The sequence below is a fragment of the Polyodon spathula genome, chromosome 11 (genome assembly GCF_017654505.1).
Source record: "Polyodon spathula isolate WHYD16114869_AA chromosome 11, ASM1765450v1, whole genome shotgun sequence".
NCBI lineage: Eukaryota > Metazoa > Chordata > Actinopteri > Acipenseriformes > Polyodontidae > Polyodon > Polyodon spathula.
The window spans coordinates 12,848,640-12,863,762 of record NC_054544.1 but is presented as its reverse complement, the minus strand read 5'-3'; the positions used below and the strand labels follow the sequence as shown (position 1 = coordinate 12,863,762).

Here is a 15,123-nt window from a genome sequence, read left to right as displayed (position 1 = left end):
TTTGAAAATAAAGGAAGGCATTCACCAGAATTTGAAACAGGTCCCACAAGGAGCACACAGCATGCTAATGAATTAGCCTACTGTGCCATCTCGCTTCCATGGAACAGCCTGCTTTTTCATTTACTTAAAATGAAATTAACAAGTTCTTTTGAAAATAAAGGAAGGAATGAGTTGGATTTAAAACAGTCCTCAAGGAGAAACAACAAATTAGCCCACTGTGCCATCTCACTTCAATGGAACAGCCTGCTTTGTAATTTACTGTGGGAAGGAAATTAACCAGTTATTTGAAAATAAAGGAAGGAACCAGCTGGATTTCAAACCCAGTCTCCTGGGAGAAACAACACAGCATCTTAATGAATCCGCCCACTGCACCACCTGTCTCGTTGTGACAACTTCTCACAGGCTGCACAGTTTTGGAGTTGAGAATTCAGGATCTTATTATACAATTACACTGCTACATTCCAAAATGTATTCTGCAATTAGTTCTTTGTAATCTTTTACCAGAGTACTAATTCAAAGTTTTCTTCATTCTTAAACAAAGCTGCCAATAACAATGCCTTTGCTGGTGCCTTGTTTCTTAAAACCAAGCCAAAGAATTTCCAAAGTGTTCAAGTGCAGTGCTTTGAACCTTTGTTATATATTTTCCTATAAATAATTAGATACTTGACCTGACAATCACCAAGGAGGCATGTTTTTCTCACCAATGATTTACGTTGCTTCAGAGGCGTATTTTAGATCAGACCTAGTATTTATTTCTTAAAATGTTGTTTGTTTTGTGCATAATATTAATGCATATATTTAAAAGGATAAATTGACACACTAACTAGTATTGAATATTTTTATGTGGAGTACTAATAATAATAAAAAAAAAAATACAAAAAAACAAAGGAATTAAAAACGTTGTCTGTCGTAATGTAACCACTACCAAATATATCTCTTACAACCAAAGCAATACCAAATACAGAACAATAGTCTTAATGTATAGTGCTTATAACTGGAGTAAGTGCATTATACACATTCGTCTTTCTGGGATGTATTCCCAGGAAACGACACAACAAATAGTTACTACACACAAGTATAGATGTACTGTTGCATTCTACAAACATGCAGAGGGGTCAATTAACCTCTTGTCACAATTAATAAAGAAAATAGTTTTTCTTTCATCGTAGAACCTAGACTAATAAAGGTACACATTGGTTTCCTTGCGAGAATACCAAAATCCATCTGATTGCACATCAATAACAAGAAAGTTCATTTTGATTTAAAGTGTCTGTATAGTAAGTAATTAATCAGGTAACTGAAGACTTGTATGTCGTTCTGCATACTGCCCCAAGGAAGTTTTAGGTATCCGCTGGGAATTTCACTACAGCTTCTAATGTTTTCTATCCAACAGCAAAATAGCTGGCCGTTGAAACTGAAGGCAAGTCTTTAAATATTACAGCTTTGTGTTAAATGTGTTATACAGTACTGCTGTTGGCTTGAGATTTAGTTCCTTGGTCCATTGTGAAGGTTATGATGTCCGTTTTGCCAAAATGGATTGTCCTCCACTGGAGTCAAAAGAACAAAAAGACAGTTTCACAAATCATGCAAAAATATCTTGTAGCATTATGTTTTCTATCCTGGCAACAACAGTAAAACATCTGAAATGTCAAAAGCAAAATCTGAATCTTGTAACCCTAATCAAATAGTACTGGGCAGTAGTACCCCATGCCAGATTGGCTCAAGCACAAGATTATATTTTTTGCACTCCCCGAAGCTAATGCATATCAGATCCTTTTTAAAAAGCAGTGACACCTGTGGTGCATTATAATTAGGGCTTCTTATTTTTGGTTTTAACCAATAAAACACCCCACCACACCCTATTTCCCCTAATATCGGTAGGAAAATAACAGTGAACAAAATAATTATACCAGAAAAAGAAGCAGGATTTTTTTTATTTTTTATTATGCAGATCAAAAAACCTTCTGAAACCCCTTCATGTCCACTGGCCTTGAGCGTTCAGTTGTGTAGCCAGGAGCTAGAGAAGGGAGTGGTGTTACTCTGTTGAAGTTCCTATGCACTGCAGGACTGCTGTGTGCCTCGGTCCTTTTGTCACTAGCGACTGTGACTAGTGGCTCACAGTGAACCAAGGTGTTGACATGCAGCTGGTTTCTTGTCCTTCGAAGTGATCTCCTGCAGCTCTTCCTTGAGGTACTTCTGCTCCAATCCGAGTCGCTGGAGTCTGGCATATTCGATGCTGTGTTTCCTGAATCGGGCAGGGCAGCTGGTTTGGAAAGCTATGAAGAGTAGAAGTTGTTAATTCAGTAAAAAAACAACAAAAAAATCCTAACTAGCAGGTTCCAAAATGTGGAAAACTTTCTGAAGCAATTTCCATCTTCTGTGCTCACGTAAGTTGCCTTTTTAAAAGTGATTACTGATAAATATATATATATATATAATATATATATATAATATTATAATATATATATAATATTATATATAATATATATATAAAAAAATTCTTTTATGAATCAGAAGTCTGTTTCGCCTTTCTTATGGTTTTACATTAGTTATGTTTTCACTTAAAAGACAAAATAACAAAGTTTCAAACAAACAAAAAATGTATTTAAAAGTTTTTTTTTTTTTTTTTTTTTTTTTTTTTTTTTTTTAAACAGTTGTACTTGTCACCTGTTTAAGTGTGTTTCTTTGTATAAAATTAAATAAATGGATGAACACAAACCTTTTGGATATCAGATATTGGAGTAAAGGTGCCATGGTTGGGTTTGCATGTGAAATATCGTTTCCCATATATCTCCCCATCACTTTCTCCACCTGTAGGGTTAAATAGACACATCTAGTTGTCACTTTATAGTTATTTGAAGTGCATGTGAAAAGTACAGGAATGACAGAAAGAATTTAACTTGAATTCTCTTATCCCTCAGTATTTATTATTTGATATATATATATATATATATATATATATATATATATATATATATATATACACACATACACACAAAACAGTGTTACTTACAGGGCGTGTCTAACTCCACACCAACAAAGATCTCCTTGGTGTTCGTAGTGGCCAGGTATCCAATAAACCGTACAACTCCTTTCAGTTTCCTTTCTATCAGCACCCGATCATCCAGCTTCAAACGCTGCTTCCTTTCACAGGTTTGAACAAAGCAAGCGAACTATTACAGTTTGCATTGTTAAGTTTCAAAATCTAGTTTACATATAATACGGCATTTGAAAAAAAAAATCACACTACAATGCAGTATTATACGATTATTATCTGATTATTATTATCATGCCATAAAGGAATACTGTGGGAGGTTGTTATACTGCAGGCATGCAACAGTGACACTTTCTTCAAGTGACAGAAGCATTATCATGATGTTAAATAAGTCATTTATTTTTTAGCCTTTTCCAAAACAAAAAAGTGACCCAACAGAGGGCTTAGTAAGCCAACGTAAAAAAGAGGCACGTCGAATTTGGCAACGCCACTCAAGCTTTTGCAGTTTCCCGTTTCTTATTTTCTGTCTGTGATTTCAGGCAAACCTATCCAACACTAACACCCGTAAAGACAGTGGTTCAAGTTACCTGGCAGTTCATCTAGGTTTAAGAATATTTTAACAGAAGAGGATGAATCAATTCTCACCCTGTAATTAGTTTACAGGCAAAAAATTAAATTACAAGGTTAAACTCTCTGCACAATCACTCAGTCTGTTAATTTGCTACATGGCAAATAATACAGAAAAATGAAAAAGGGTTTCAAATATCCTTCATGGTGAGGAGGATGGACATAACTGCAGCTCAAAATAGTCTGTACATCACCTTAGGATTTAACAGACAACATGGTTAAAAAGGCATACAACAGCATTCCTAAATCGAAAACTATAGGTACAACCTTGGTTCTCAAAGCTTGATATCAGACTACATTCATGAAGTTAACATTATCTTATATATTCTGGTAACACTTTATTTGAATTGAACACTGTAGAATTCATAACAACTTCAAAAAGCCTACAAAAAGCTTTACAACTAAGTGCATAATGACTTTGAAAAACACGATAACATGCATATACCAGTAAGTATTCATAAAACGGTGTTACTATAATACTACAAAAAATGATATATTTAATAGCTCGCAAGAGATGTAGTGTTAATCATAACTTTTGTTCAGCGCAGTTATGATTTTCTGTTTTTAGTTAACAAATTATTCAGCCCTACTTTGTCAATAAAGCACACATTTTTTTGTTTGTTTTGGAAATTTTAATTTAAAAATTAAGCATTTTCTTAATTTTTATTTCCAAAAAAAAAAAAAAAAAAAAGGAAAACCTTTATTAACAAATGGAAGAAAACTACCTATTGCTGATGCCTAAAGAGAAGCCTCACCTGTCTGTAGAAGATACATCTAACTGTCCCAGAGAGCAGCTAGATTCGGAGCTGTGACCTGGAACAGAACTCATATTTTGCTCTCTCTGCTCTGACGGAAGATGCCTGGTTTTGTTGTTTCCCTTTTGCTGATAAAAAACAAAGGAAGTCTTACAAATATGTCAGAAAATCAAAGACTTGCAGATTTGTGATGCAATACATAACAGAACACTGCAAGCATGCAAGTGGATTACAGGTTTACATCTCTGTGTATTCCCTTATGAACAGCAACAAGTCAACACACCCTCAGGAATCAGAATCAATGAAGCCCTTTATCTTTATCTTTACATTTTAGCAAAAATTAGCAATGCCCTCTTAGAACACTTTTCAAGTTATAGATTCAGATTATTCTGTATATGAAAAGGGAAGTTAAAGCAGTGAGTTGACTACTCTGCATGTATAAAGTATGGATCAGAGCCGGGTCCATGCTCCTGCTATATGTTTGTACAAAACAATCCATAGCTTTACTAGTCAAACAAACCTGGTGTTTCACATCATTCTCTGCAACTTCTCGACCTTTGCAAGAGAGTGTTTGAATACCTCCTCCATACTTGAAAGCTGGGGAAAAACAAAACAAGAGTCTTTTCATCGTAATGAAAACTGATGTGAATCTATAAAACCTTACGTCAAAGTAAGTGGTCTGGGTCATTGATATGGCCAGAGGTTTAAACAATGCAGCAGTGAAATGGTTAGTTTTTGAACACCACGTATTGGAACTCAACTGAGAAAATCAAAGAATACAGCGGTATGGCAAATACTAGAACAATAACTACTAGTTTCCATCACACTGTGAATATGAAATGGTTTATATGAGCAGTTCATGTAGCAAAGCAGCAGGGTTTACAAAAACATAAGTGTGGCTGGTTTTACAGACCTTGATTAGCACTAAGCCTGTACTACCTAATGATACCTTAGGCATCTTAGTCAAGGACTATTGTTAATTATAGTCTGTGAAACTACCAATCACTCACTGATGGCTACTAAAGCAAGACTAAACCTGATCAAATTTTTTTTGTCATTTTGAAATGCATTCTGTTGTACACAAGATAATTGTTAAACGTTTCTCATTCCTAGCGTACCTTGGTGTTGTAACGTTCCTGAATTCTTTCTCTGGACGTTCCGAGGCCTGGGACAGTGCTCTGCATTGGAAGCCTGAACTGCAGGAAACTTAGCAACATGATCCTTCGTGTGAGTCTGAATATCAGACTGAGTGGAACAAAAATAAATCCCAAAATAAATAGAAACATACACACACACACAAATACATCTAGCCCAGGCAAACCACAGTATTCAATGACTGCTGCCTCTATCATGCAATATAACAGTGTATACAACAGGGCTTTTTCTTGCATGTTGTAAGCAGACTGTTGACATATTGGAAGCTTATTCATTGATCAGTACAGCCAACCCTTTTAATATCACTTCAAAGGGATGGAGCAAAAATTGTTACAATAGCATATTTTATGTTGGTTTAAAATATACAATCTACTATACTGTACATGCTCAACATATTTTACTATTAAAAACAAAAAGCTGCAAACATATGCATTGTCGTGCTCTGTATGTTATAGTCTCCTACCATTCTTTATATAAGGTTTACATGCCACTCAGTTGCATGTAAACCTTCTAATCCAATGCTTCGGTTTCCCAAAGCTATATTAAGTAGGATGAGAGTATGGATAAAAATGAGTGATATTAACTGGAGCATGACAATAACTGGTGATATTATCAGGAGCTTGTTCCAATTGACTCCACTTATATTCTGGATATTCTGGGACATTTTAAGGTGGTGATAATAAGGATGACATTAACAGGAGTGATTTTAAGCAGGTTTGACTGTAATTAAAACCAATGAAACCTGGAGGCCTGGGTTTGAATGTAAAATGAACCGTGCTCAATCAGCAAGAGGGTGGAGCTCCAGGGCAGGCTTTAGGCACCCAAGGGGCAATAAACACAGAGGCCTTCAGTATACAGTGCAGCCAATGACAAGCACCAAAATCCCTCACAAATAATACTAACCGAACGCACCCCATTACCCTGTGGTCTGTGTTTTGTCAAGGTGTCTGTTGACTCCTTCAAGGCAACCAGAGGAGGGAGAGCAGAATAGTGGGGGCTTCGACTCTCTCCCTGCAAGGAGGAACTCTGTCGGCCTGAGCTGGATGAGCGGCTCCACTGTTCCTGAGTGTCACAAAAAAAGAACAGAGGTCATATAGACTGCTCAGGACCTTTCAGCCAATCAGTGCACACATTTCACCTCTATTCCACCACGCATCACATTCATGACATCAGCTTCATGAAATCATTCATAAGGCAACTCTCGGAATTCCATTTCTGCAAAGTCCATTCCAAACGGTGACATCACACCCGGACGCATACCTCTTCATCAAACTTTTCCCTCTTTTCAATGAAATTCACAATGGACTAAATAAAGGTTGGTAATAATCAGATGACAAACATAGGTGGCTCTTTAAATTGTGTATTAAAAATCAGTTTATAATCGAGTTATAAATGATGAACGTCTGTATACGTGTTATATCGACACACACAGTGCTTAAACAGACTTTGGCTTTCAGCCTTGGTCCATTAGCTTCTACTTGTGCTGACAGTCTGCCATACACAGACATATGCCGTCCTATAAATCTACATTAACACATGTATTTGTACACCCTAAAAACTATCCAATATCATCCTCTTATTATTCAAAGAACAAAAACTTTACAAGTGCAAAGTAACTGGGAGGGACCTCTAGGAGTGTACTGTGTGAACATTTAAATACTTAAAGTATTATGATTAAATAAAAATGTTTTTTTTTTTTTTTTTTTTTTTTTTTTCAATTGAAAAAGCCTTAGAATGAAGCATTATAATGAATTAATTAAATTAACTGAATAACTGGACTAGGCCAGTTTCCAAAAGAACAACATGAAATCTTTGCTTACAGCAGTGTTCTCAGTATTTACCCTAAGAGGTAAACATGGCTAATATTGAAGAGTTTGGCACATCAACAATGGATTGGTTCCTCATAGTTCAGCCAATGGGGGTTCAGCTGTTCCTTTTTAATTCTATGCACAAATAACATTTTCTGTCAGCTCATACTGCAAGTTCAAATTCTGGCATCTGACAGCAGCGCAGAGTCTGAAGGACCTGTAGAAAGAATCCACACTCCTGCCAGCCTCCTATTCTACCAGGAGAAAAGAACACTGGGATAGAAATGAACTATGAGGTCAAAGTAGTGATTGTGTTGCTATGTAACAAAAAAATATATAAAAAATTAAGGGAAAAGGTACAAAATGTAACTTAAAATATCACGAAGTACAACACTGACCCTGAATGTTTTTGGTATGGCACTTTCTGAACACTTATCCCTGACATACAAGCTGATCATTCCTACTTCGCCAAAAGAACTGGCAGATATGTATCTAATTGTTTATTACACATTACCCTCCAAGCTCCAGGTGGGTGATATAAAGATAATCTCATGACAGGCAAAAGCCTCAAGCCTAATATTCCAATACTGGTTTCAGAGACACCTTGGCAGTTTTTTAAAGGTCGTTGGCAATTCACCATCCTTAACAACGAGTGTCTTCCAGCACTGAATCAAGGTAAAAACTTGTGAAATAAACAGGCCATATTCGATGATTATTTTAGTATAATTCATTAATCATTGTTCATGAATTTTGTCTTTTTCTATTACAGCACCTAAGGCATTTCTCTCTACACACTGTACAGTTGCTATTACAAGTGTACATGGAAATACATACAACTATGCAGTGACAGCAACGACATTGTATCTTGTTTTCTTTCTTTTACTTTTGAATGGAGTTGGAGATCAATGCTAATTTAAGATTAGGTGCTCTATTCACTATGTCCAGCTGGTGGTGCCACATGGCTCTACAGTGTAAATAGCAAAGGAGAAACACAAGCATTTTTAAAGTCCTGTAGTTTTCATTGTGTTTATGGTTTCTGCTTCCCTTTAAAGCCAGTTTGCTTTGGTTTACAGTTTGCTGTTCCTGTCTGTCGGTTAGACTGTGGGCTATAGTCTCAAAGCTATTTAACCCAAGAAGAAGTGAAAAAGTAAAATAAATAAAAATAATAATAAAAAAAAATAAATAAATAAAAAAAAAACACCTTCAGGCAACTTACAAGACCCACTGTTAAATGTCTGAGTTGTTTCTTTCTGGTTTGGAAACTTTATTGGGTGTGATTTTCCTTTCTGAAAAAAATGCACTAATGACAATCTAGAGTAAATAGCTTTGAGAATATAGCTCTGTGTCTCTTGCTGAATAAATAAAACATTCAACGTGATCACTGTCTTGGCAGTCTTCACTGCAAAAACTCATTTTTAGGAGTAAAATGAACAGATATTCCACCTAGTCATTGTACATTGGTAGCAAATAGATTACATAAGGGTCTCCCGCACCTGTGGTACATCTTGCTAATTTAAATCTTTAACCTATTTTTGAAAAGGGACAATTATCCATTGAATGAAATCAAGATACTGAATTACTTAAATGGGGCTTGTGTGGGGTTAATGGGTAACAACGGTCCTATCTCCTATCACTCATCATTTCAGTAAAATGGATTTCATTTTTGGGTAGCTCTGATCTTGTGAGACGTTTGCTCATTCAAATATTTTGTCATCTATTTGAAAATTATCTATCAGGAGTAAAATGGGAAACATTGTTATCCATTATGATTTTCCATCAAACTTTCACAGATATACCATGCTGTTCTATATGTGAAATAATACACTTGTACCTCCCTCAATTGTTTGCTAATCCCTGATGAAAAGCAAAGTTCTCAAATTGCAGAAGACTTCATTTCATTTTTGCAGGAAACATGCTTTGCTTGTCTGGAATTTCAGCAGTCTTTAGCAGATCAAACAGTACCTTACTTATAAAATAAAATAATTAAATTACAGTTAGTGAAGCTTACAATCCATAGCAGGTAAAAATTGTTCAACTAATCTAATACTATCTTCTAAAGAATTCAAAACATCTTCTTAAGACAGCTCCATTACTCATTTTACTTATCTTAAGATTTCCTAACAAAAGTTTCTCAGTAGAGTGTATGTTATGAGCTAGGCCACGGTAATGTGAGAAGTTAAAAACTAGGTACAGCTGACAAGGATTTCATTTTAGAAAAAGTTCAATTGAATCATCAAAGATAACTGAGAATTTAAAAAGAATTGCCAACTATCACGACTATGGGCATTACTCACAAATCTTTACCTGTTATTTAGTCTGTTTTTCAGTGCCTGCTTTGATGAATTTAAGTTTTACACTGATGAAACACAGCTGGCAAATACAGACCATCTCAGTCAGAAACAAAACATTTCACTTTGAGCTCAAACCTCTCTTGTCTATAAGCTGACACCCTCTGTTTTATACCATGCACTAATCTACAAGTTACAATATTGTAAGGTAAGGTTAGAAATCAATGGAAAATAACTACATATGCTTGGTAATAAATGCTTTCTTTCTATGCAGAAACTTTCTTGAAATTTGAGCCTTGTGGTGTCTGCACGTATATTGTTGAAGGTCCTATCTAAAACCCCTTTACAATTTTACAACAGAGAAGCCCCATCTCAGAGGGACATCCTTTTTTTCTTGCAAATTTCCAAAGGACACGAAACGCGTTAGGAAAAGTGAACTTGTAAAAACTTGACGTAATCTTTCCAGTTTTCTGTCAGTCTTTTCGCTGTTACTCCTGCCCTGTCTGCCTGGCTGCACAAACCTCTGTGGTGCTGAGCAGGGTGGAGGGGGAGGAGCTGGTGGAAGAGGAACTGCAACAGGGGCGGGTCTGGGATTTGGTAGAAGTGGAGCTGGAGTGGGGACAGGTCTGGGAGTTGGTAAAAGTGGAGCTGGAGTGGGGACAGGTCTGGGAGTTGGTAGAAGTGGAGCTGGAGTGGGGACAGGTCTGGGATTTGGTAGAAGTGGAGCTGGAGTGGGGACAGGTCTGGGATTTGGTAGAAATGCAGTCTCGGAAAGCTGGTGGCGTGTTCCTCAGCAGCTTGATCAATCTCTTTTGAGCTTCTACAGTTTTCTGTAAGCTGTCAAGAAACGAGAAAGTGGTTTTATTAAATACCTGAAAATGTTTACAGCCTTGTATTACAATTCTAGGTCTTCAGAGATTTGTGTTGAAACAAAATACTTGACTGTTTTTACTAAAAGATAGTAGAACTGGTACACAAATACCAAGACAGTGGCAGACACCCAGACACACTGAGAAGTGAGTCATATTTCAAACAATCTAATAACAAAAAAGAGATGTCTGTATGTTTTTTAACAGTGTTAAATGAATTTAACAGTGTTTAATTTCAAGTGAATGAATCATAATGGTTTCCTCTCACATCACAACACGGAATGATGGTAAAACGTGACAAGAATGAGGGCAAACAGAATACATAGTTATGTATTTGTTAAGCTTCATATTTTTTATATTGTGTGAGGGTCAAGTAATGTAGGCAAAAAATAATAAAACATATATACATTTATAACAATATATAACAAAGCTAAATATATAACTTAATCTGTACTGAACAGAGAATTCAGAGTGGAGTGCATTTTCACTGGGGTTTGAAGTTTAAAATACAAACCTCCTTCATCATAAACTTACTATGAATAAGCCTAGTATTAATACTGGTGAGTAAAACATTAAAGATGACTACTGATAAAAGACTGTCTGAAGAAAACCAGACAAACTGGTTGTCTTGCCCTGTCTTTCTCCACTTTGATGAATGGCTTCTCTAAATATATCCAAGCAAAAGCTGTTATGCTAGTTTGGCAGCCTCACCTATAATCTGCCCAGAGCAATGTTACTACTGTGCTCCTGAATGTTTTTAATTTGCACTAATTAAACAGTATGGTTCATCGTAAATATATGTGCTACTGACATGTTTGCCTAAGTGTGTTTTCAGTAGCTTAGAAACCAAATATGCATGCATTCCTATAAGATCTAATCGTCTTGTAATACAAAACATTTAAAAAGTAAGACACTCATGCTGAGCCCCTTTTTCAAGAGTGGTGATGGTAAATTTGTGATGAATAGCCATCCATACCTGGACTCTAATCTCTCTATTTCAAAGAAATCTTCTCTAGCCAGGCTGGAAAGCCACAGATAATCTATAATTTATTTCCATTAAGAAAGCTGAACATCCAAAGTGTTCGCAGACAGAGTTGTTATTTCGAACTGAAATGCTCACTTGTTTTTCATTTCCAATGAATTTGAAGAATACAGGAAGTTAATGTTCAGTGGAGGATCACAGTAGGAGGTTCAGTCACCTCACAGTTGCCAGAGTGATTAGAAACACACACCCAATGAAGCAGGAGAGAATCTTCCAGACATCTCAGTGCTGGGTCTTTAGGAGGAGCTATTTAACAGCATTAGGCACATCTCCCACAGAGACAGAGGTTTTTTGTTTTGTTTTTTTTTAATAAATAGTTTCACACATTTCAAACAGTATGGCAAGTTAGCCCAGCATAAAATGATGTCATTGTCAAGCTGTAGTTCTCATTTTGAGAACATTGTATTTTATTTAATCATCTTTGTTGCAGTTGTGTTTATTTTAACTTTGTATTCCAGTCTTGTCAAGGTACTGCTACTGTGCAGACACAGACACATTCACCTAATGTAACTTGCACCATTCCTGTAGCAAAACCTTAGGTCAAGTATGTTGTGATGAAGGTATGAATCAAAGCATTTGACTTGGTTGACTTAAGGTCATTACAGATTTATTTGTAACCTTTTGTCACTGTAACTTTCTATCTTTCTCTCCTGGTTTGTATATCAGATCTACTACGGTATACTAGGCTATTGGTAGTAACATGGTTTATCTGTAAAAATGAATGCGTGTGTCAAATAATGAGATTACTGTGTAACCTCTTCATGTCTATTTTCTTGGTTCAGTGCAAAAGAAAAAAAGCCACAGGAGTAACACTGAAAACTGAATAAAGGCTATTAAATAGGTAACTTATTGCTCGCTAATGAGCAATGTGACTTCATATCTAACTCCTCAGGCTTTTCTTTTTCCAGGCTCAGTCTGAAGTTGGTACAACAGCATGCTGATCTTTCTTCATGAACACAATATGGAATATCTGATAGGACTGCTCACAAACTAACACACTTGTTCTGTTTTTACTGGTGACAGATGCTAGTACATGCTATCCCCAGCAGTGGCGTAGCTAGGGGGGTGGTTTTAGGGTTTTGAACCCACCCCCCAACCCCCAAGAAACGTAATCCAGAGTTCACTCATAAAACATTCAAGGCACACAATCAGTCCAAGAATGCATTTGTGATACACACCACATTACCATTAAAGATAATAAGCTGCATTATTTTTCCCCAGTGGTAATCGGTGTAGTCAAGCATAATTTTAATGAGCCACTGTTTTGCAGCTTTTCATTCTGAGGCATACCAATCCCATTATTTGTGAGAATACATTGTAAAATGTTCTGCGTTTTGGTGGTGTGCCAGGAACCCATACCGTACTGTGTTGATGAACACGTAGACTTAGTGTTCATGTATGCAAGTCCTGGGCAGGGGCCTTCTATGAATAGTATCCAGACAGGCCAAAGCCAAGACAGACAATGGTGTCTTGTGTAGCCGCACAATGTTGTGTTAAATCCCTAACTGCCAAGCCAATGGTGGAGCTCAATTCACTCTGTACTGTATGTGTTTTAAATACCTGAGCCTTTTAAACTCATTTAATCTCTATGCCAGCCATGGTCACAACGCTTTTTGAAATACAACATTTTTAGCTTTATTCTCAGTCCCTGTATACTGCCATATATTCTGTATACTTATCACTCATGAATAATTAATAATTCCGACTTAAGTGCTGTCCACGGTATTGTTTTGTATTAATCACTGCCGAAAAATATGAAGACAGTTCCCATGCCAACTTGTTTTTGTGATCCCAAGTTATCCTACTACCCGTATTTCGTGCTGATTTCCCATGGAACAATACTTTTACAGTTTCTTTACAGGTAAATATGTTAACCTCTACTTCACTTCTCTGCCACTTTAAAAGTATAATTTAGCACAGGGAAAGTTTTCTTACAGGTCTTAATTCACTGCAGAATTAAACTTACCGTCTATTCTCTCGAAGTAGTTCAGCAATACTTGAACACAGGGGGACAGCCCCTTTCCGCGCACTGTTAATAACAAACAGAACAGCCTTTGAAGCGATCTGTTTATCTTCTCTCAAACAATCAGAGTCTGGGTAACATTCTGCAAGAGGAGATTCCATGACTAGAACAAGAATATAAAAAATAAGATAAAACTCATAAAACATGGAAATGGATCTGAAAAAAAAGGCAAAATAAGAAATTGGTAGAAAACAATCCTTGCAAACTGATCAAGGCATGTGCATTTTCAAAAGCAGTCAGAAACCAAATCAAACTGTAAACAATCCTCCTGCTACCTGTATCCCTACGTAAAGTGGGGTAGTTTTATCTTCCTTCGTTTATATTTTCACATATCGATACGCAATACTAACCTACTTTAACATTTGCGTGCTGCTATCCAGATTCTAGGCTTTAACTACACAAACTTAGAATTATATATATATATATATATGAGTAAAATTCGATGTTAAACACCTGCTGCGGAAGGTGCAAAAAAGACACTACACAAAATCAAGAACAGTTAAAACACTACACATCATAACCAAGACCAGTTGCCAAAGGTCCCTCGATTCCAAATGCACATCGATACTCTACCAATAAACCAAAAGGCAAACCTTTACCTGGTTGACTGCTTGATAAAAAGCTTCCGTCCAGATCCATCCTGGAATTTGAAATCTTTTCACCAGCGGGGCTAGTTCCACTGATACTCATTTCTCTGTCTGCATTCGAGGTTAAAGTCCTTAATATTGTGTTTGTTTGTTTATTATTATTATTCTTAGAACTTGTTTCGAGTTGCAATGCGTTTTAAATAAGCGCGCAGTGAATACTGTACTTGTCAGACACACTTTGAAGCCTTCGGGCTGTGTCTGGAAATCCCGGTAGTGTCATTACCACACCTGCTGTAATAAAGCGGTAGTGCAGGGGAGGTATCTTAAGAGTGGTAAGAACTAACATTTAAACTCGTTTCAGTTGTATTAGTACCAGCAATTCTTCTCTCTCAAGATAGCACGGTGCTGCTTCTCATTTTATGTATAACAGCTGTACTTTGTTGTGCATTGGATGTACAGTTCGATGACCAAGCACCTCCAGCAGGTGGAAATCCAGTTTAGCTTGTTGGCTCAAATCTGCAAAACCATTTAAATGTATGTCAAATAGTGTGTATCTCCGATTAAAAATAAAACAAAGAAAACTGTGATGAAACCATGCCAGCGCATTAAGGTAACCTAAGCCTGTAATGTGTTACTTACAACCTTGAAGTTAGTTCGTCCTGTAGAGGGCAGCAGCTATCTCCCAATAATATTCAACTTCATGTTTTGCCTATGCAAGTGACGATAGCAACTAGTTTCAGTTAAAGTTGTGCAAGACATGATGTTTATTATGCAAAGAAACATATATAAAGCAAAGAGCACGTTATAAGCCAATTACTGGCCACCCAACCCTGTTTCTAAAACCACAAATTTGACTTTCATACATATACTTTGCTGTTAGTTTCTTCTTGCCATCGGATGAGGAAAATTTACCAACCACTACTAGGATTCACAGCGGCTCCATTTCAAGATTTCCGATTCCTCTCCAACAGTAC

The 15,123-nt window shown here is 36.5% G+C and overlaps 1 protein-coding gene across 2 annotated transcripts; it reads right to left on the bottom strand.

The window, feature by feature from the left end:
* Positions 1 to 825: 825 nt before the first annotated feature.
* Positions 826 to 14,411, bottom strand: LOC121322543 (CAP-Gly domain-containing linker protein 4-like). 2 transcript variants are annotated; one of them, XM_041262648.1, is made up of 11 exons: positions 14,162 to 14,411; positions 13,506 to 13,665; positions 10,150 to 10,465; positions 6,436 to 6,594; positions 5,496 to 5,622; positions 4,898 to 4,974; positions 4,378 to 4,505; positions 3,014 to 3,144; positions 2,720 to 2,811; positions 1,911 to 2,276; positions 826 to 1,547 (listed from the first exon to the last, which is right to left on the bottom strand). In XM_041262648.1, exons 1-10 carry the CDS (start codon positions 14,250 to 14,252, stop codon positions 1,953 to 1,955), a joined length of 1,605 nt encoding a protein of 534 aa, XP_041118582.1. In that variant the 5' UTR covers positions 14,253 to 14,411; the 3' UTR covers positions 826 to 1,547; positions 1,911 to 1,952. The 2 variants fall into 2 exon arrangements, with proteins under 2 accessions (XP_041118582.1, XP_041118583.1); XM_041262649.1 differs by having other exon boundaries at positions 827 to 1,547; positions 6,445 to 6,594.
* Positions 14,412 to 15,123: the final 712 nt, after the last annotated feature.